Source organism: Rhamphochromis sp. 'chilingali' (assembly GCF_963969265.1).
Source record: "Rhamphochromis sp. 'chilingali' genome assembly, chromosome: 7".
Classification (NCBI taxonomy): Eukaryota; Metazoa; Chordata; class Actinopteri; order Cichliformes; family Cichlidae; genus Rhamphochromis; species Rhamphochromis sp. 'chilingali'.
This window is the reverse complement of record NC_137934.1, coordinates 2,121,676-2,144,108: the sequence shown is the minus strand read 5'-3', so window position 1 is coordinate 2,144,108 and position 22,433 is coordinate 2,121,676. Positions and strand designations below refer to the sequence as shown.

Genomic DNA, 22,433 nt, shown 5'->3' with positions numbered 1-22,433 from the left:
TATATATATATATATATATATATATATATATGATGCAGGCATCATATATATATATATATATATATATATATATATATATATATATATATATATATATATATATATGATGCAGGCATCATATATATATATATATATATATATATATATATATATGATGCAGGCATCATATATATATATATATATATATATATATATATATATATATATATATATATATATAGGTGCGGTGACTCCCAAGATAGGCGAGTGGCTCCAGCAGATCCCGGGAACAACATCGGAGATCTCTGTCCAGAAGAGCGCAGTCCTGGGAACAGCTAAGATACTGCGCAGGACCCTCAAGCTCCCAGGCCTCTGGTAGAGGACCCGAGCTTGAAGGATAAACCGCCCGCAGGGGCGTGCTGGGTGTTTTTATATATATATATATATATATATATATATGATGCCTGCATCATTATGGTAAATTTTGGCCATTTCAAAGATAAATTTAAAAAAAACTGGCCAACACTGGCATTTCAAGTCTTTCTTTTCCGTGTGCTCTGTGAGCTCCTCCCAGCAGCAGGTTAAAACACACTTAACGCTGCTCAGTGGTTTTAAAATGTGTGTCACTTTTTCCCACTGAAGTCGAACAAGCGAAGCGCAGCTAATCGGATGAAAACAGCATAGCTTTGTGATGAGTAGGTGTGTAGTAGTTATGAATGTAGTAGTAGCAACAGCGATAGACACAAGAGTCACTCCCTTTCTTCCTCTCTTACGCAAACGATTTCACAATACTTCAACACACACTCTGCATGCACGTGAATCAGGGGGCTTCAGTCAATCCAGCAGATTAAAAACAAAGCTTCGTGTGCTATAATACTTTGCCCTTTTTTCAGGTATAACACTGACAATGAAAGTGAATATAAAAACTAAAATGTGGGAAAATACTGTCCACTTCCACAGTCTGAGCTTAGATTAACACAAAGGCAAACATTGGCTCCTGCAAAGCCAATTTCCACTCTCAGGATCGGGTGTGAAGGTTTCTTACCCTGGATTTCATGTTACAGAGAAAGGTTTCACCCGAGTACTCACTCACCCTTGAAAAGCTGAGTTGGCTAGAAAGTGTCAAAGCTACACAGAGATCATATCTGACATCATATGGATTTGTTTAAGGGCGTTGAATGGTCTGAAACAAACAAGGCTTTTGATTCTCCAGCGACACTGTATTCACCTGGTGGTTATGACAGCACATTATGACAGTGGTGGTCAGAGGGCCCGGTGGCGCCAGTGTCCGGCAGCCTCGCCTCTGTCAGTGCGCCCCAGGGTGGCTGTGGCTACATTGTAGCTTGCCATCACCAGTGTGTGAATGTGTGTGTGACTGGGTGGATGACAGGTTGTGTAAAGCGCTTTGGGGTCCTTAGGGACTAGAAAAGCGCTATACAAATACAGGCCATTTACCATTTTTACCATTATTATCTTTATTATTCATTAGAATAGAATAGAATAGAATAGAATAGAATAGAAAACTCCCGCTTGGTGCATCATTGTCAACATTATTAATTTATTTGTCTATGAAAAAATTACACACAAGAGTCTGGAAAGCTTTGTGAACTAATTTTTACTTACAAACTCGGGATCCTGCGCTGGAGGCAGCCACACCTGCCGCTCTGGTCGGCGCTGGATCCTTGAGTCTCACTCGTTAGTACAGCTGTGGACTTTGTATGAAGAAACCCTCGCTATTGTGGATGATCCTGCTGTGTGTGTGTTTCTGGAGTTGTGACTTTTTCACATTCACGGACACTTGCACTGTACTTCTTTGTTCACTGTAAATAAATCCACTGTCCTTCATCATTAGAGTTCTTCACTTTTTGTCCTCCTTTTTCTGCAACTCTACGATCTGCCATCGAATACCGCGACCTCCTCCTGGTGGGACATGCCCAGAACACCTCACCCAGGAGGCATCCTTGTCAGATGCTCAAACCGCTTCAACTCAGCTGGCTCCTTTCGATCCAGAGGAATAGCAGCTCTACTCCGAGCCCCTCCCAGATGGCCGAACTCCTCACCCTATCTCTAAGGGAGAGCCCAGCCAACCTTCGGAGGAAACCCATTTCTGCCGCTTGTATCCGCGATCTCGTTCTTTCGGTCACTACTCACAGCTCATGACCACAGGTGAGATCAAATCATTTTATATAAATACTGTTTATATTTGACACAAACAAACAATTTGAATGAACATTTTTGGTTAAATTAATTGTTGATGTAAAAGACCCAGTGCATTTTTAAAAGAAAAAAGGAAATATGTCCTCTTTGGTTTCAAGCCAAGGAAAAGTTTATTTCTACAGCACGATTTGAATAACCTTAGTGACCAAAGCTCTGCACAGGCTATACAAAATATACGCTAACTAACAAACTAACAGTAAAAATACAGTAAAAATCCTCAAATAAAACAAAGTGACTGAGACTGTGCTCGCACACTGAAAGCCAGCGTGCCCAGGACACCGAGCAGCAGTTTCATTTTTTTGAATAGACATTTGTGTTGTGGTTGTTTTGTCATGTGTGCCATGATCATTCTTAAATTTCACACACAGAAAAACATTTTGCTCACAATGAATCACTGACTCAACTAAGCTTATTTTCAAACTTTCTCCGTAAGATCAACCGACTGACTCCCACATTCCCAGTGAGATTCCCTGCGCTCACATGCAGACTGTGGGGGACTCATTCAGGCATAACCTTCTAACCAAAGTCTTTCTGGACTTGATCAGACTTTCCGTCCCTCTTTAACGTAGACTCGGTGTATTAAGTAATAATTTGGTGTAACTTACTGTAAGTGAGAGCAGTGGAAACAAGTGTGGTAAGAAGACATCGGGTTCATCCAGTTCATTCGAGCTTTAAGGGGTTCGTTCAAAGCAGATTTTCTATTTTCCCCCGTAGGGAGGAGACATAATAACTCTAATTTTCAGAGCTATTTCCCAGCATCTCTGTGCAACTGAGCTGATAGCAATACCATGTGTGCTCAGTCAAATTATATATATATATTTTTTAAGTGTAAGGAGTCAGTTTACCAGAGGCAGCGCAGTGGCGTGGTGGTTAGCACTGTTGCCTCACAGCAAGGTCCTGATTTGACTCTGTGAGCCATCAGAGGCCTTTGTGTGTGGAGTTTGCTCTCCCTGTGTTTGTGTGGCTTCTACTCCAGCTTCCTCCCACAGTTAATTGCAGATTCTAAACTGCCCATCAGTGTGAATGTGAGTGCGAATGGTTGGCTGTCTCTATGTGTTTACCATTCGACAGACTAACAACCTGTCTAGGCTGTATCCTGTCTTTTGCCCTATGGAGCTGGGATAGGCTCCATCTTCCCGTGACCCTGGCGAGGATAAGGAGAAGAGGATGAATGGATTTGTATTGTAGTTACCTTGGATAATCTTCACTGACGAACTGATATAATGTTTGTCAGATATTTTATTTTATTATAACAGCCTCCCTCAGTTTATAATTTATTGATCAGTTACTCTTGTCAAGGTTTTGCAATTCAGCAGGTCTTTGAATCAAAATACGCCCAAATTCATTTGGATGTAAGATTCCTTATGTTTGTTACAGTAAATGATTTGGGGTTTTTTATATTACTTTGGTTTATGGGGTAGGAGAGAGTCTTATTTAACTATATAATGGCACGAGTTCCTGACCCAAGTGGAGGAGTTATCTCGGGGTCTTGTTCAGTAGTGACAGTAGAAGGCAGATCGACAGACGGATTGGTGCTGCGGCTGCAGGGATGTGGACGCTGTACCGGGCCGTCGTGGTGAAGCTGAGTGTGAGAGCTCTAAATTTACCGGTCCCTACCTCACCTCGCCTCGCCTGTGAGTAGTGACCGAAAAAACGAGATCGCGGATACAAGCGGCAGGAAAGGGGTTTCCTCTGAAGGGTGGCTGGCCTCTCCCTTAGAGATAGGGTGAGGAGTTCACCCATCTGGGAGGGGCTCAGAGTAGAGCTGCTATTCCTCTGCACCGAAAGGAGCCAATTGAAGTGGTTTGGGCATCTGACAAGGATGCCTCCTGGGCGCCTCCTGGGTGACGTGTTCTGGGCATGTGCCTGTTACGACCCCCTCTGCTAGGCGACAGGGGAGGAGTAACATACACAAGCCCCCACACAAAAACTGAGTAAAATAAAAGGTTTTATTTCAAACTTTAAACAGAAAACCGGCAGGGCTGTTCAGCAGGCCACCGGGAAACCAACTAACACACGTAAAGCAAAACACAAGTAAACGTAAAAGCTAAGGGATAACTAAAGCAAGCTAGCAGCTCAAAACTCAGGCTAAGTTCAAGCATGCACCAAGGTTTGACAAAGTTCAGCATTACAAACAAGTTCAACAAAGATCGAAGAGGGAGGCACGAAGGGCAAACTTCACGTTCAGTCCTAAGCAGCAGCCACTGAGTGAAGGACCTCCAGCCTTTTGTAGCCACAGGTGTATGGAACTCCAAAGTGTTCAAAATTAAATAAATAAATAGGTCAAGATGAAATAAATAACTATGTGAATAAATAAGACACATATGTAATGTGAGAATGATATTGTGAAATAATGGAACACATTTTGAAAACAATGCTCATTATTGTGAAACATATTACATTCTGCTATATAAATTTTCTTATTATTGTGAAATATTATTTCATGGTCATTATTTTTCACAATAACAGAGATTATTCCTGAGGCATTTTATTTATTTCCAGCCGTTTTTAGTCCAAAATGACCTTTTTTCAAAGTCAGTCTTTATTTCAAAATCCCGTTTTTCCCGATGGTCTATTTATTTCATAATGCGACTTTTCAGCAGAATGACTTTGTCTGTCAATCAAGAAAGACAGGGCGGAGCCAGTTGTGTGATTGGTTGCTCCTTTACTCAGACATAAGTAATAGCACATGAATTGTCGATTTAGGTTTAATGGTGCAATGCATCTCCTATGCAGCTGGCGGCAGTATGCAGCTCAAAATAAACTTAAGGCACCGACAAATGCAAAACACTGGGCGCGAATAACGTTACAGGTGTATCAATTCTTGTGAAGGGCATGGCTGCAGGAAACAAGTCCGTTTCTGAGTTACTCAGAGAACTTGCTAACCGCTTAGATTGAACGTCTTCACCTCAGTCTGCGTATTGCAGCAGTGTACTGGAGATGAAGTGGTCCCTGGTCCAAGTTCTCATCACAACCGCACAGTGTTAACGTTAGCAAATGCTAACGCTATCACAGCTAGCTCCACTCCACGAAACGCTGTTCAGGGTAAGTAACGATATGTTATTATTGCTTGGTTAGTCTGTCTGTCTGGCAAAAATGAGCTTTTTAATCAGTTTAGTCACAGATTTTTTTTAATACTGTTTTTTATCATAGCAAAGAATTCTATAAATTAGGTAAGAGAAAATAATTGTCTTCTGGGTTAATGTCTGTATTACTATTTACATTGTTGTAGGTAATAGTTATTCATGACTGTTTTAAAGTGGCTTATCTTCTGTGCTAATATGGAAGACAAGTAATCTATGTGAAAGAAAAGAAAGCAATTTTAGTTCAACGTAGTGATTTTGTAAGTGGGTATAATTTGAAAATGCTTTTACTAGTACAGTGGATGTTCTTTAAATATTTAACATTTAAAATGTGTGTCACTTTACAGACTCCAACTTCAGTTTTGGTTTGGTCTCACCGTTGTAGGTCATAACACAAACAAGTCGTCAAGTCAAGCAGCTGAGGAAAGGGCTTAAGGAAACCATGGTATGGCCGCTTCTGACAGAAAGATCAGACATCATTCCTCCTTTCTTACCAAGGGAATCAGAGACTGCTCCCTGTTGTGAGGTAAGGTCAGGTCACATCTTTTAACATCTGAATAGTAAAGCTATTTGGTTAATTTATGAAGGATGAACATTAATTGTTGACACAAAACACCAATATACTGTTTTGTATGCGTGGGTTAGTTGAACAGCTGGGTTACATTTAATAAAAATACACCTAATGTTGCTGATGCTCTTAAGACTACAAGATAAGTAAAGCTATAAAATGACTGTGGCCTGCCACAGAAGATGAAGATGAGGAAGAAGAGGAATGCTCTCGAGGATAAATGCAGAGTGGCAGGTTACCTTCGGTCCTTCATTGAAAATGGTAAGTCTGCTGCGATAGGTATTTTGCCATTGGTTTTCTCTGATTATACTTTGGTAAATTACATACAGTCCAGTGATCTTGGGTCATTAACAAAGTACACTATAGTAGAGCTGGGCGATATGACATTTTTTCATATCACGATATTTATTTTTTTTATAAAAAGGACAAGAGCGGTGAGGTCTATCGCAATAGTTTAATTTTTCTATTGAGAAAAAGTTATTTCGCAATACATATCGTTATCGTTCTATCGCCCAGCTCTACGCTATAGTATAATTTTGTTTTGTTATTTGCTCCATGCAATACATAAGAGTGGTGGCATTATCAGTTGCACTAGAATTGTATGTAGACTACTTTTAGCTTTGTTAACATAAAAATATCTATAAAAGCTACAACAGCAATTTGAGTGGGGCAAAAATGTCTGGTGCCCTGTATGTAAGTGGTCATCTTTTATGGTATTTCTCCATAAAAGATTCAAAATAATGAATATAGGATGTCATTATAGTTTAAAACAATCTTCTGTTGCAGCATCTTGTGCACAACAAAAAGCCCTCATCAAGTTTTGGACAGGATGGGAAGTCTTGCCGAGAAATGACTGTGGAAGTGGTCAACAGCAATCTTCCAAAGTCTTCCACCGGTTTTGAAGTACTACGTCTTCCTGCACACTACTGTACCTATGAGTCATTTCTAATGGACATTCAGGTGTGTCTCAACTCTACTGACTCAGGTTTTGGTCTGGTTTACGATTGATTCCATAACCACATGGTAAAATTAGACCATTTCTTCTTTCTTGCATCACATTACTGTACTCGGTGTTCAAAGAAACGGACAATCTAGTGAGTTCTAGTTCTTTTTAATACACTTGACAGTGAAAAATACAGAGTACAGGTGTGCATTTATGGCTTTTTTAATATAAACTGATGAAGAGTTCAGATATCAAAATCAGTTGTTCACTGTACATTATAAATTACACAATATGTTTTGTTTATACTCGCTACTGATACAAAAAAAATTTCTAGAAAAAATTATTTGAATTAAGATGTTACACTACTCTGTGTTCATTGTATTAAATCTGCTCAGAGTTGACATGTACTGTATATCCAACCAAGAAATGAATATCATTAAAGTGACAGCTGTATAAAACAAATCCTGTTTTATAGCCACTCACTGTTTTGTTGAAAATGAAATTGGTTATGCTGTTTTGAGTCAGTATTAGCTACAAAGCTGTAGAAATTAAAAAAAAAAAAAATCCTCCTGACATAGAAACTGATTAAATGTAATAATGTCTTTCTACAAGTGATTTTGAAGTATTGGTAGCACAGCAGGGTCTTGTTCATTCAGTGCATCTGGGAGCTGAATCTCAGGAATGGTGATCTCATTTGATGGGCAGCGATTATGTTGTCCTGTCCAGTCCACACCATAATCCTCATCAACCTGAAAGAGCATGCACATGTTTTAAATCTAAACTGAAGAGGTGTTTCCTGCAGCTGTTCCTAGATGGACTTATTGAGTCTGCCAGGGCCTATGTGAGTTGCTTAGGCATTGGCTACCAACTAATTATTCATTCACCCATTCTAGGTCAGGATTGGTTCTCTTCAGGTATAACAAATTTAACTTTGTTTAAAGTATTGCCATCTATACCTGACAGGTGGGATAAAAGAGAATGGCTTGGGAGGCGCACAGCAAATCTCAAAGTTTTCCAATTAATGCTGAAAGAACCAAGGATGTAAATGTATTCTTGTTTTAGCTTTACCGAAGACACCAGAGAAAGTATATCTATAATGCTGCTAAAATAGACAAAACCATTTCAATAAACTCGCTATTTAACATCAACCTTGTTATGCGTTATCAGAGAACAATCAACTTCAAACAGCAATGAAACATTCAACTATGTACTATTTAAAGCACTAATGACCCTGTTGTCTAACAAGATGTGATAAGTAAGTAGACTGTGGAAAGCTGGTGGGTCTACTCTCTGTGTAAAAGGTTCCTACAGGCTCCACTGACCCCAGTCTCCGAGTTAACACACTAACAGCTAACACTGCTAAACGTGTCTCAACGCCGAGATGGCGCCGATAGCTTTAGCCGTAGCTGCCCCACTTAGTTTAGACAGTAACAAAAAAAAGTAAGCGATAATTCATTGTCAAACGTCATAATTAAGGTCAACACCTAAACAATGCTGTGTACAGAATCACACAGGTGCTCAATTACAGCATAAACTTACCTTAGACCATCCTCCGTCATTTTCCTCCTAATTGTGCTCGGAGACACAGAAAATGTATCGGCAATTACCCCGATGGTTATCCCGGACAGCACTAAAGTCCTGAGTGCTGCACCGGGATTTCTAGACGTGGACGGCCAACATTTGAAGACTGTTCTTCCTCGGCGTATTCCAAACGAACACGGTGCTGAATTGATCTTAAACCTTTGACAATGCTGTCATCGATGCTAACATCTTGAAGAGCAATTATCATCCCAAGCATTTCAGAAACATCTAAACGACTCAAAACAGTATCTACAGGTAAATGATCCCTCTCTATCTGATTTGCTTAAATGAGCAGAACTGGCTGAAGTTCACACCAGTCCGCCATCCTCCGTGACTTTTGACCTAGCACGCTGTTGCTAGCTGCAGTAGCCGTCCGCGGAGCCGGTATCCAGGAAAACTAGTCGATGGTAAACGATAAGCCAATAGGTGCAAAGGTCCAGCCCACTTACATTGATTGACAGACAAAGTCATTCTGCTGAAAAGTCGCATTATGAAATAAATAGACCATCGGGAAAAACGGGATTTTGAAATAAAGACTGACTTTGAAAAAAGGTCATTTTGGACTAAAAACGGCTGGAAATAAATAAAATGCCTCAGGAATAATCTCTGTTATTGTGAAAAATAATGACCATGAAATAATATTTCACAATAATAAGTAAATTTATATAGCAGAATGCAATATATTTCACAATAATGAGCATTTTTTTCAAAATGTGTTCCATTATTTCACAATATCATTCTCACATTACATATCTGTGTCTTATTTATTCACATAGTTATTTATTTCATCTTGACCTATTTATTTATTTAATTTTGAACACTTTGGAGTTCCATACAGGTGGGCACGATCAGCCACTGATTGCCTCTTGGAGCATCACGGGATCCCCGGGCAGCCAATCGTCCGTGTGGTCTGGCACACTTCATTCTGCATAAAAGTGGGCTGGCACGGGTCTCCCAGTAACCAATCACCCACAAGTCATGGCACACATGGATTTGCATGAACACAAAAGGGCAGTCTCACTCCCTCCAAGGCCCAGGGCCATAACAGTCCCACTGGAAGGAGGCCCGGGGCGGACCCAGGACATTACATCTCTCAGCTGGCCTGGGAACACCTTGGTGTTCCCCCAGACAAGCTGGAGGAGGGGCCTGGGGAGAGGGAGGTCTGGGCTTCTTCTCTGCCTAGGCTGCTGCCCCCGCAACCCGGCCCCAGATAAGCTGAATAAGATGGATGGATGTATAGCTATACATAGTTACAACTATATGTCCTGTAAGGTTCAACTAATTAGACAGGCAGAAAGCAGCATTAGTTCTTTACAAATAAAAAAAATATTTAATACAAATATTTATTGGATTTAATCAAAGAAGCTATTTATTTGTCAAAGCCTGCAGTGAAGAAGAGAATGAAGCGAAGAAAAATATTTAACAGAGAAATGAGCAGACCAACGTGGAAATAAGGGAAAAAGTGTGGATCTCTGTTTATTTTCACACCTGCATACCAAGAGGCTGCACAAGGCTGGACTCCACTTTGGGAAATTAGGTCGGAGCAGTTTGTGAAAAGCAGATCATCATTCACAGCAAAGCTAAGCGTCTGACCTCGGTTTGGAAAATGGGGGAAAAACCTCTAGACTATGAGCAAACAACACCTAGTTTAGAATCGCCTGACGCATGTTCAGTGTCTCATCTTTTTTGTTTTTTTTACTCACCATCATGGAGCCGGATGAGACAGCCGGTAACAGCCAGTTTGTGATAACTCTTCAACTGGAAATGAAAGTTCCTGAGTCAGCGGTTTGGATTTTTTTTGTGCCTCGAGTAAAGCAAGGCTGGACTTTCAGACTTTCTCCTAAGCACGTAATAGCCCACAGTTGTCATAATATTGGAACACTGCTAGGAATGACCGCTTCACACCAAGAACACAAACTAGGTCTAATCGCGGTCAGGGGAAACTTACAGAACCACAAATGTTTTCCTGTTTTTACAGACCAAAAGACCGAGCAATAAAACACCCAAAGGTTTGCTATAGTGGAGCTCAGTAAAATATATACTTTTTAATAGATTACTTTTAATTCATGGTAAATGGCCTGCATTTGTATAGCGCTTTACTCAGTCATTCACACACTGGCAATGGCAGCTACATTGTAGCCACAGCTGCCCTGGGGCGCACTGACAGAGGCGAGGCTGCTGGACACTGGCGCCACCGGGCACCACCAGGCCCTCTGACCACCACCAGTAGGCAAACATGGGGTTAGTATCTTGCCCAAGGATATTTGGCATGTAGCCTGGGATCAAACTACCGACCTTCTGATTAGTGGCTGACCTGCTCTGCTCACAGCCACCCAACATAATATAAACATTTGTCATGAGCTAAAATGTTTTAGGTTATGAAAGTTGTTAGAAATGGCAGCAGGCACTTGGCACTTGACTTACACTTATGTCAAGAGCTAAAAACAGCAGAGTAAAGCAAACTTCTCTTTCAAGAACAAATCTGTCATTGTCGCCTCTCCAGCTGATGAAAACATCATTTTTGCTTTTAACATATAAATGGCCGGTAGCCTCGGGAAAAGCCGTTGCTTCCTTCCTATCGCAGGAATGCAAACATGACTGAGTAACCTGAGTAATATGCAGGTAGAGGGACTCCTTTATCCCACAGCACCGGACACAAGAGAGATCTCTTTCATCTATTACATAAAACCAGCAACACTCCACACCTTCATGTTGCTCTTCATGCCTCAGTGATACGTAAAGACCACGTTACTGGGAAACCGCAGCACAGAGGTATGTAAAGCATTAGCTGAAACCATACTGTGGTGGGAGAGGCAAGATGACGCATACGATCGTTTTGTTTACTCCTGGTCTCTATTTTATTATTTCCCCACCTGCCACTGAAACCTAAAAACATCAATCTGATGTACCTTTTAAATGACCCGGCGCCTGGCATGCTGGTAGATGTAAATGCGTATTTATAAACCAAACAAAAGCATGGCGGCTTTGGCGCGTCATCAAGAAATAAGGAGCCAGGATGTTTCTGGAGTTGAACTGTGAAGAGGTTGGTGTCACAGTCTGGCTGGGGCAGACTGTATGTGTTCATGTGTCATAAGACCCAGGACCGTGACAGTTGGGTTTTTTGTTAAATTTTTCAACATTTTCATTGTTATTTTACCAAACCGCAATATCACAAAATGCGAGAGGACTGGGCAAAAATAAGTCGATAAAATGTTATTCTGCATTAAATGCAAAAGAAATGTAAGGGTACTAGGCAAAGAAAATCTTTGTTAAGTAAGTGGGTGCATATGCAACTTTATGTGCAGCTGTATATGCAACCTATGGAATCTAAAACCTTATTTTTAGTTCTCGGAAAAGTGGGTTACGTTATTTACTCTTCTAAGACTACAATGGTGAAGGGGAACCAGCTGTGCTTAATGATTTGCCTGTGTGTTAAATACACATTTCAAATATCGACAGAAACAGAAATACTCTTTCTGTTGGTCGTAAGTAAGAAATGCTGTGAGGAATTCAGCTGGAGAAAAAGCTAATGAGAGAAACTGTCTCCATCCTTACAGGCTTTGAAAGTCAAATGAATTAGGATGAAGGCTGACCTCTAGTGTTCAAGGGCTGTCTCGACTTGTCTTGACCTTTTACAGCCAAGGGAAGCGATCGAATTACCGATGATATAACAGAGCCACGTGCACAGTTACATCCCTGGTAGTGTTCAATCGCCTGCTCTTTTAACCTCCCATTTGATAAGTGAATTTTTTTTATTAGTATTTCAGTATTTCATATTTTAATTTCATATTTAGACCATGACTTCAGATCCCAATTAAGGGATCTGATGACAGTGGAGGAGATTTCAGTGCTACAAGCACGATGAAAGAATACATCATAGCTTCCTGCTCAGTGATCGTATCTACTTCCTTTTCTATCCCTTTGAAGAAGTGAGGCTCCATAAATATTAAAGAGGTAAGTATTACTTCTCAGCTGCAGTGAATAGATAGAAGAAAATAAACTTTAGAAAACTAAACAGAAGAAAGAAGAAGAGAAATAACAATTTTAACACAAACCAGTGACACACTGTGGGGCCTGACCAACCCTGGCAGGGCCTCCTTGGATGAGGGTGTCAGGTGATAATGGCCGAAACATCCGATGAATCCAAGGTCCACTACTGACGATGTGTCCCAAATTTTAATATGATAAGCTTGATCACATCTCTAATCCCTAAACCTGACCGAGGAAGGCAACCTGCTCTCTCCTGTCGCTTTCAGTTTGCACCTTCTGCCTAAGTTGTAGTCCCCCTGGTGTGCACCTCCCGACACTCCTTTGTCACCCGATCTCAGCTATTGCTTTGGTTTTCACAAAATCCACGACCACCATTTCTCTCCCCAGCACCATACATACCCAACAGCCCCTAATCACCCCTGTTCCCTTCACCTACACATTCATCTTCTGATCCAATCTACCAGTCAACCATGATCCAGCCCAACACTCTTCAGTTACACGACTTTATTCATGTACCGTTCCTTTAACGTTACCCCTACTCCAATTCTTCATCTATGCCATGATGAACAAGTTGACTCCACCTCCAGAGCTTGCACCCTTGCTCCTCTTCCACCTGGTCTCCTGCACACACACCTTATCTACCTTCCATTTCTCCATCATATCAGCCAACGCTCTCCTTTACCACTCATAGTCCCTACATTTAAAGCTCTAGTCTAACCTCCACACTCCCACTTTTCTTTCCCTCTCTGTCTCTGAATCTTCTTCCATTACTCTTATTTTGTCTTCGGCCAACAGTAACACAGTTTACACCTTCTAATGTGGGCCAACAACATCAGATGCAGTCATTGTTAACTCTTCCCCAGCCGATCCAGTATGGAAATCCTAATCTTCCATGTCGTAGTTGGCAAAGATTTTCCACCAGATGACAAAACCCTCCACAATTATCCAGGCTTGGACGCAGAGCTAGCAGTACACTGGCAGTATGCTATTATGTTAGCCATTACACAATGAGAAGATCCATTTGGGTCACTTGTATTTTTCATTATTAAAATGAGAAAAAACACTAATACATATAAGGTTTGCAGTGGGCTGTTTGACCTTGTGCTCATTACAAGAATTCAACTGAAAGCACATTTTCTCACAAAAGTTACTAAAACAACACATTAAAAACAGTTGTTGACGTTAATAATAGTCGCTGCTCTTTTTTTAGAACCTTCAGACAGATAGATAGCTGCTGCTGACAGACAGTTTTAGCACAAAAGGTGCAAAATATTCAGCCGAATTCCACTGTAAGCAACCCGGGCTTTACGAGTGACTGAGAATAATGGAACCCCACCTGACATGCATGCTCTGTGTGCCTAAATAAAAAAGTCCAGTAATCCCTTAAGCCAATAAAGACAGGACACAGACGCAGAGATGAAGGGCAAAAGCCAAACACGGTAGCAGAAAATATCGTGTGGGTGTGGCGAGCATTTGCCCTTCCTAAATGCGCTGCAGTGATTCAGCACTCAGGGAACGGAAAGCTTGCAGTGATGCATGAAGGCAAAGAGTGCAAAGAGGGGATTCCTTCTCGCACGTAAACTTGCGAAATTGTAAAACTTGAAAGGTGCAGTTCCTGCATTTATGTTGCTCTGAAGGGAAACAAATACCTGCTGTGAAGATAATGATATTCAGATGCTTTGGGCAGATGAGCAAAGTTCAACTGCAATGGAAAGTAAATGTGTTTACTAAAATACTTTTTCCACTTAAAGTGTTTACCATTTTTACGTCACTGTGTGCCACCAGTTTACTGCGTAATGTTGTTGTTTAAGGATCAGTAACAAGCACTCGTATTTGGGAAAATATAAAAACAGGAAGGGATAAAATTTGCTTTGTTATCCATATAAACGTCCTCCTGATTAGTAATATTAGTTAGTTATATTTTAATATTGAGGAACAGATGCATACATTCTTAAACCAAAGGAAATCACGTCTTCCTCTTTTGTCGCTTAAAAGCGGAAATTCTTGACCTGTGGAGACATGCAAGGAGACAACACGCATTACATGACAAAACTATAACAAGAATTTAGGTTTTATAAGCTCGTGCTGAACTCTGTCTTAACTTGAAGAACTTAATTACCTAACCACACACAACTTTCACAGTTGTCTCTGCTTTGTTCTTACTACTTGTGTTTCTTAATATTCTCAGTATTTCTTACTTGGTTATAACCAGTGAATAAAACAGGATCACATGTTGACATTGTTTTGTTTTTGTTTGTTTTTTTTTAACCTCAAAATAAAATTTTACATAATTCTGAAACGTAACGACCAATCTACCTGTGAGGGAAATCTAGGTTTTAGAAATGAATGAGTGGGATTTTTGTGTGGAAAACAGTCGGGAAGCACATGACAAAGCATATCACTAGATATTCCCCACCCTTAGCTAGCGGTGTTTTGTGTTTTGAAAGATTCCCGTCATGTGTTTCGTGTGAAGCTCTATGCCTGGAAGAACTTTGAATTCCAGACAGGATCACTTTATTTGAAAGTTCATCTTGGGGATATGGTGCTTTTCCTCGAGTTAACTCTTAATGCGCTGCTCATAAAAAATGCAACACAGTGGCTCTTGTGTACTGCTCTTGAATAGGGATGGCTTTTATCAGCTGCCTGATCAAGTGATGCATTAAATGTGCGATATGGGAGAAAAAAGAAAAGAAGCTTTTTAAAAAAGAAACGTTTTTCTTTCAGTTTTTTGTCATTCTCTCTCTTTCGTCGTCAAGTGTAGTCAGGCCTTTATCAAGTCGAGTCTTCTAATTGCTGAAGTGAAATCCTCTTAGGATCTGCGCTCTATTTCTGTTCGGCGTACAGGGTTGCTTTTGAAATCTCCATTAGACCAATTTCATTGGCTGGAATAGACACACACAAGCACGCAAAAACACACACCGTCCAGCAACAGATAGCTCAGTGAAGTGACTGAGTGGAGATCAGTGCAAGGTTATCTGCTGCTACAAAGGGAGGACCTCACTGTGACCGTGGGAGGTAAGACAACCTTTGTTAATAATGCAGTAAAAAGTCACACAGGCGGGTTTAGAAATGTGAAGTTGAGTTTTGAACGAAATCATTTAAAGTATACGAGTTATTTGGTCAGTGTGTTTTGCTTACATACACAGACTTTGGGGCCTTTTTTATGTTTCATGTGTATAATTTACATTATGTTGCCACGTTATGTATCCAAGGGGCTGTTTTTGTTTATTCTCATTTCGTTTCTTTGATGACTTAAAGTAAAAGCTTCTGCGCAGAACACAAACAAAGAGTTCATTCTGACAGTGCTGAGTTTAGTCACGGGTCTGTGACTAATTGGAAGTCAGATGGTTACGAGACGTCAATTTCTCACCAACACACAGAGAAACAGACCTACAATAATAATAATAATAACAATAATAATAGTAATAATAATAACAAGTATAGGCTGTTTACCTAGCTCCATTTGCTAATGCTAGAGCTAATCACAGAAAATTACATCTTGCAAACTGTGACCTTAGAGGAACTTAGACCTGCCGTCATAAAGATCATTACCCCAGATGAGCATTGTGACTGCATACAGGAAGCAGGACTGCAGTACCTGGAACCCTGGGGACAGATCATTTAATCCAATCAGATATTGGCTACAGCATAGAGGTGGATGTAGGCCAACCTACCTGTGCAAACAGCAGCATCACAGAGACATTAGGAAGCAGTGCGAAGGTCAAAAGTTTAGCAAGATGGTAATTTTACCAGTATTTGCACTAAGAATATATTTGCAATAAGAATATGCTAATGCATCTAAATGTGTAGTTTCTGTTGCATTCACACATCTGTTTTAATCACTAAATTTGCAGCATCACTGTGATTTTGTAATCTTGTGTTTATGATTGCGTTTCATGATTTTAGTGACCACATTCATCAGCTCATTCTTCAAGCAGTAGCTTTAAGGACTTATAGCAAGCACGCAAGTCTGCCGCAGGTCAGTAATCCTCTTAGACTGCATTAATTTAATTAAAAATCGTGGAAGTCACCGGATATCCAGTAGCAGTGACTCTAAATCTGTTGCAGTGACAACCCAAACATTATCTAAATAATTAATGGCGCCATGTCGGCATTTTCTCGATTTTCGTCCTCCAGCTAACCAACCAGGAAAATGTCTGAGCGACTGATTGACTTGGAAGAGACCGCGACCCAAACAGGTGAGGCGACATGGCGTTTAAAACCTCACACAGGAACTGACACTTTGTGTTTATGGTGTTTTCACAAACACTATGAGATTTTTCATCAAGAAAATCGTTTTTAGAGTAAAAAAGCAGAGCGAAGTGTAAATCTGCAGAGTCTGGGCACTTCAACCTCACGTCCACCACTTCATCAGCAACCTGACAAAGATTAGGGCCAGGCTGTGGCTCAAACACAACCTAACGCAACCTGACATGGGTTAGGATGTGTCTGAGTCACATGGTAAACAAGCATATCTTAAGAAATTAGGACAAGCTACTGTTCAAATTAAATCTCAAGCATGAATTTTGGCATCACAGTTCTCCGGTCATAAACATTTCCAATCTACCACACGGACGATTCTATAAAACTGGGCCGTGTGTGTTAAACTGAAGTGTAGACATAGAAGAAGAGTTTGCTGACACTCTTGCACATCTTTTTAAATAAAATTCTCTGTGGATGTTTTTTATTGTTTGAAAATCAAAGCTTTAAACAAGCCATCAGTACGGTGGCCCTGAGAGGCCAAACGGACTGGAACTTAAGAACACACCAGCAATAAGAAAAACGCTGCAAAAGCACACAAAACACAACGGATTTAGGAAAAAAGAAAACAAAAATAGGAAAAAACTGCAACTGGTCCGTCGAGTTATTGTCTCCCCACAAACACTTCCCTTGTGCTTTTGGAAATCTGTTTTTTCCTATTTCCGTTTTTGTTTTTTCTATTTCTGTTTTCTTTTTTCCTGTTTCCGTTGTGTTTTGTGTGCTTTTGCAGCATTTTTTTTTATTGCTGGTGTTTTCTTAAGTTGCAGACCGTTTGGCCTCTCAGAGCCACTGTACATCAGTGACCTGGAGGATTGTAAGACGTTAACAGATGCTAATCTTCTTTTTATTATGCAACACGGAGGTAACTGGTACACTTCCTTATCCATAAGCGTGACCAGTGGTTTCAAACATAAATATATACGACATCACTGTTAAAACCAAGACTTGTATGACTGCTGCTTTATAAAAGCACAGCTCCCACATGCAGGACTGACAGACATGAATTAAATCCTGTCTCTTGAAGCATCTGCCTTCCCACTCCTGTTTCGTTCTCGCCACTCTGCGTTCATAAATAGTTTAGCACAGACATTAGTAATTTCCCTGAACACAAACAACTATCTGCTTTCTCCGTAGGCCCCAAAGGGGTGATCAATGACTGGAGGAGGTTTAAGTTGGAAAGCATGGACCAAGAAAACTTGAATCCTGCAAAAAGGGAACTGCTGAGACAAATGTCATCCCCCAGCAAAGCAAAAGATACCTCCAGAGGAAACCTTAACCGCAAGGTATGACACAACCCAGTTCCCACAGCGCTAAACCAGTTCTTAACTCCGATGTGCAGGAAATTGTAGAAATTCTCAGTTAATTTAGAAAACTTTGGCCTCGAGCAGCAAATGTTTGCCATTCCAAATGCTGCACATAAATATCAACCCAAAAATGTAACTACTGTTTTAATACACTTCCTTCAGATGAGTGTCCAAGAGTATGAACTGCTTAAGGAGGAGGATGAAGGATGTCTAAAGAGCTACAGAAAGCGGTGCATGCAAGAGATGCATGACAAGCTCAGCTTTGGGCCAAGGTTTGAAGGCGTGTATGACCTGGACAGTGGAGAGGCTTTCCTAGAAGTTATTGAAAAGGAGCATCACAGCACGGTTGTGGTTGTGCACATCTACAAGAATGGGATTAAAGGCTGCGAGGCACTCAACAGCTGCCTTGACTGCCTGGCCACTGAGTATCCCACCGTAAAGTTCTGCAAGATTGACGCCGTCGCCTCCGGTGCCGCCGAGCGCTTCTCAGATGAATATTTACCCACGCTGCTCGTGTACAAAGCTGGAGAGCTACTGGGAAACTTCCTGTCCTGCACACAGCATCTAAATGAGGAATTCTTTGCTACTGACGTGGAGGGTTTCCTCAACAGCTACGGCCTGTTGCCAGAGAAAGAGCAGCCTCAGATGGAAGACGATGAAGAGAACAACATAGAGTAAATGAAGAGTTTGGCTGCTGATGAAGAACCAAAGGAAGAAAGATCTAAGAAAGACAGTTACATTAAAATATGAAAATATTGAGCTGGGTTTCAATAAATAGGCAAGCGTAACATCTCCACCAGCGCTCTAGTGTTTTGGGATTGTTGTCTAAAGGAAAAGATTGACATCCAGTTGATGACGAAACATCAGTGACCCAGATATGGGTGCTTCAGAATATGGGCGAGACAGTTACAGTAATGTGAGGAGAGCAGCTTCTATTAATACAATATATATAAATATATATATTTAGAGAGAGAGAGCAAGAGAGAGAGAGCACAACTCCCCTCACCACTACCCCGATACAAGCCAAAACTGTAACACTGACTCCAACGCTGTATCTACTTGTAAAAATAATGATTAACAGGGTTTTTTTTGTAGTTTTTATATTCGATTCAATTGAGATTTACACAGGCTGCTTGTAAAAAATCAGGGTTTGTACAAACAGACATCCCCAAATGTGTTACACGTGTATGTTTGATGTATCCCGGGTGCTCTGACAGCATTTAAAAACAGAGGAAGTAAGAAAAAGATCAACGTTTCGCAGCTTCATTTTCATCACTGTGATCATAGACGGGTTCATTCATGTCTGCACAGGTCATACTGGGAATTGGAAACAAATGGAGGAAGTCACAAAAAAGGAAATGGTTAATGTTGGGGTTCCTGTGTGTAATCTTACCCCACAAGTCATGACTCAGCACAGTGTCAACATCATCGCATTTAAAGTTGCTCACGCCAGGTTTCCCTTTAACCTTTGTATTAGTATTTAAGTAAACATACTCCTGTCAGTCATAATAACAATAATAATAAAAAATCGAATGTTTGCCATTGCATTTCATTCATACACGATATAGATTTGGGGGTTTTAAAGGCAGGGTGAGAATGCTCACCACTGTGGCCAGGAAGTCGCTGATGGAGTCCACAACATCTTGCATTAGTAGTTCCTGTTCAGGTGGTTATAAAGTAGTGAGTTTGGGCTTTTTCGAATTGTAGAAATTGCACGTTTCATTTGCGGCTCAAAGAGGAAGTAAAATTAGGATTTCAAATGTGTTTAAGCCTTCGGACAGAGCGAGGCTTTTCTCCATTTTCCATTCATACTTAGTAAAACTAAAATACAGTGAAATTTCACACAATTTCACACATATTTTAAGTCTATATTGAACCTAAGCAGCAGAGGATCGCTTCAGAATTTGCCAGGAGATGAAGCCAAGAATTTTACTCTGTCATCTGACGACTTTTTCCTTCACTCCCACCACCTCTGTCTACACTCCACACACTTAAACCCTTTCGTTTAAGTGTGCGTACTTTGCGTAGATTAAAAGGCCTGGTGTAAATACTCTCGAGTTTAGTAACTCATCTTGAAATGAAGTAAAATTTTCAAAAAGGGATCAGAAAAAGAAAGTTTTCAAAAGTTTGCATAAGGTTACGGAAGAAAAATAGTGTGCAGACGGATGCTGTCGCGTGTATGATAACTTCATCTGTATCGAAGCACAGACTTGACTCACCCGTGACCCCCTGAACTCCTCCTGGCATGCTGAAACCACAACTTAATTTTTTGTTTTCCTTTTCAGTGATGACTTGCAATAACCCACAATTTAATTTGCAGTGAGCTAAATCAAACAGCCTCTAGGAAACAAGGTTTGTCATGAAGTAGATAATAGGATCAAATAAATTCTTATGGAAGGTAAGTGTTTTTGTGTTATTATGTGTGTATTTTCGAGACGCAGTTCGCCTCTTAAAGCTCAGACAGCCTCCAGACAGGTTTCCTCCATCTCGTCGTAAATTTATCAGAACTATATTATCATACTTACTTTGTTTAACTTATAATCAAATCATTAAAACCACATTTTGGGAACAACACTTGAGAAAATAGAGAAGCTTTATAGAAATAAGACACATTTACCGTTCATGCTTCCTTCTTCTCAAAAGGCCGTCCTTAGTTTACTGCTTTTCTTACTACATTTATCGTTTTCATTTATCAGACTTGTTTTTTAATCTTCTGTCCACCAATGATTCGACAATCTTCAGCTTGACTGAAAAGCAGGAGTGTCGGACATTATTGCTCAGTGACGGGCGCGCGTGTATCTGAAAAGGCTGCAGTTTTATGTGTTTCCGGGAAAGTTCATCCGTGTGTTCTCATTTAATGCGATGCTTCGACTCCATAACAGTTTGAGAAAAAGTTGAAGAGGTCCCCTGGAGGACTTACCCAGGTCGTCAGAGTTGTGCACTGACTCAGAGGCACAGTTTACCTTTGGACTATGAAGCTCTAATATGCTCACCAAGTGCCACCACCGGTCCCAGTTACTGGAGTATCGCACCAAATTGTCGTGAATGAACTCAAACACTAAAATGGTTTAACAGCAAACACCTTCTATTCTGTGTGAATAGATGTGTGACATCTAACAAACAAAATAGACACAGCATATCTGCAAAAACACTTCCTGCTGACTGTGAAGCATGGCGGCGCAGGGGTGATGAGTTGGGTTTGATTTACAGCCACAGGACTTGGGCACCTTGGAGTCACTGAATCATGTATGAAATCCAATTTCATGTCCAATTTCAGATACAAAATTTAGCTGAAACTGGATCACGTGACAGGACAAATGACCACGAGCACAGCAGTGATGACCATTTCAGACTCCAGACTTCTTGCTGGTAAAGATGGTCCCACAACCTAACGTATCATGGACGTATCAGGTTAATTGAACTGGCAGGTTTCATGCTGTAAGGCAGGGCTGGGCACCTCCAGGCCTCGTGGGCCGGTGTCCTGCAAGTTTTAGATCTCATCCTGGGTCGACACACCTGAATGACATGATTGCAACTTCAAGACGTGTTGATGAGGTAATTTAGCCGTTTAAATCAGCTGTGTTGGTTCAAGGACATCTAAAAGCTGCAGGACACCGGCCCTCGAGGCCTGGAGTTGCCCAGCCCTGCTGTAAGGCAAAGAAAAGGGTTAAATTTGACTAATAGGGGGTCACTTTATTTGTTGTAGGTTTTGTAGCTTTAGTGATTTAGAAATTTGGAAAAGAACGTCCAAGCTTATTTCAAACTTTCTCAGGTGAGGGGGGGTTGTGGCTTCCTTGGGGGGGAAATTACATTAGTCTCTTATATACAGTAATTGCCTGTAAGAAGGATTTCTAATGAATATTGAAGCCAGAGCTGCCAAACTGTTACACTCTTATAAATATTCCTCTAAGGATCTACGTGTGTTTGCCATTCCACAGTAGCGCATCTCGCATGACTTGCATAGCCTCTAGCTTTTATTGCATCATTTTTACACCATAGCGTCTCTATCAAAATCTTTTGGATACTTTCCACAGAAGCCATCGGAGCAGAAAGTGGTTCAGGGTGCCCAAACACGTCAAGTCTCGACTACTACAGCACTGTTTGCAAACAGGACAGCCATCGACTTCCTAATAATATGGTGCAATGTTTAAGTCACACTTTAGTCAATCTACAACCATCTATTCCTGGCTTTTGGCCACAAGTGAGTGAGGCAGAAGACACAGTGAGTCATCTTGGAAGAGCTGAGGAAAGATCTTTTTAACGCCATTAAGAAATGAGGGTATATTTTACCTCGATGCTTATCTGAAGGGTCGGCCTCACATGAGCCGAGTTTCCTGAATAACTGCAGAGTGAAGTCCAGAAAAACATTTACACAGATACAGTAAGTCTTTCCTCTTGGAAAAGACCCCATACATGACCTGACTCACTGCTCCACTCAAACAAATGTTTATCTCACTGTTTACCCATGCTCCGACCACCTGATTCCACCCCCATCCTGACATTTTGGT

General features: G+C 40.8%; 1 protein-coding gene and 2 long non-coding RNA genes across 5 annotated transcripts; 2 read left to right on the top strand and 1 right to left on the bottom strand.

The window, feature by feature from the left end:
• The first annotated feature begins 1,932 nt into the window (after positions 1 to 1,932).
• pdcb (phosducin b) lies at positions 1,933 to 19,445 on the top strand. Of its 2 annotated transcripts, none has more exons than XM_080887448.1 (5): positions 1,933 to 2,145; positions 16,268 to 16,340; positions 16,499 to 16,560; positions 17,756 to 17,904; positions 18,088 to 19,445. In XM_080887448.1, exons 3-5 carry the CDS (start codon positions 16,515 to 16,517, stop codon positions 18,601 to 18,603), a joined length of 711 nt encoding a protein of 236 aa, XP_080743574.1. In that variant the 5' UTR covers positions 1,933 to 2,145; positions 16,268 to 16,340; positions 16,499 to 16,514; the 3' UTR covers positions 18,604 to 19,445. The 2 variants fall into 2 exon arrangements, with proteins under 2 accessions (XP_080743574.1, XP_080743573.1); XM_080887447.1 differs by lacking the exon at positions 1,933 to 2,145 and adding an exon at positions 15,094 to 15,376.
• LOC308399609 lies at positions 4,725 to 7,864 on the top strand. 2 transcript variants are annotated; one of them, XR_013972212.1, is made up of 4 exons: positions 4,725 to 5,241; positions 5,627 to 5,805; positions 6,027 to 6,108; positions 6,634 to 7,864. It is a non-coding gene; the product is annotated as an uncharacterized lncRNA (long non-coding RNA). The 2 variants fall into 2 exon arrangements; XR_013972213.1 differs by having other exon boundaries at positions 4,731 to 5,241; positions 5,665 to 5,805; positions 6,634 to 7,862.
• LOC308399610 lies at positions 6,943 to 9,193 on the bottom strand. Its single transcript, XR_013972214.1, has 2 exons — positions 8,330 to 9,193; positions 6,943 to 7,539 (listed from the first exon to the last, which is right to left on the bottom strand). It is a non-coding gene; the product is annotated as an uncharacterized lncRNA (long non-coding RNA).
• Positions 19,446 to 22,433: the final 2,988 nt, after the last annotated feature.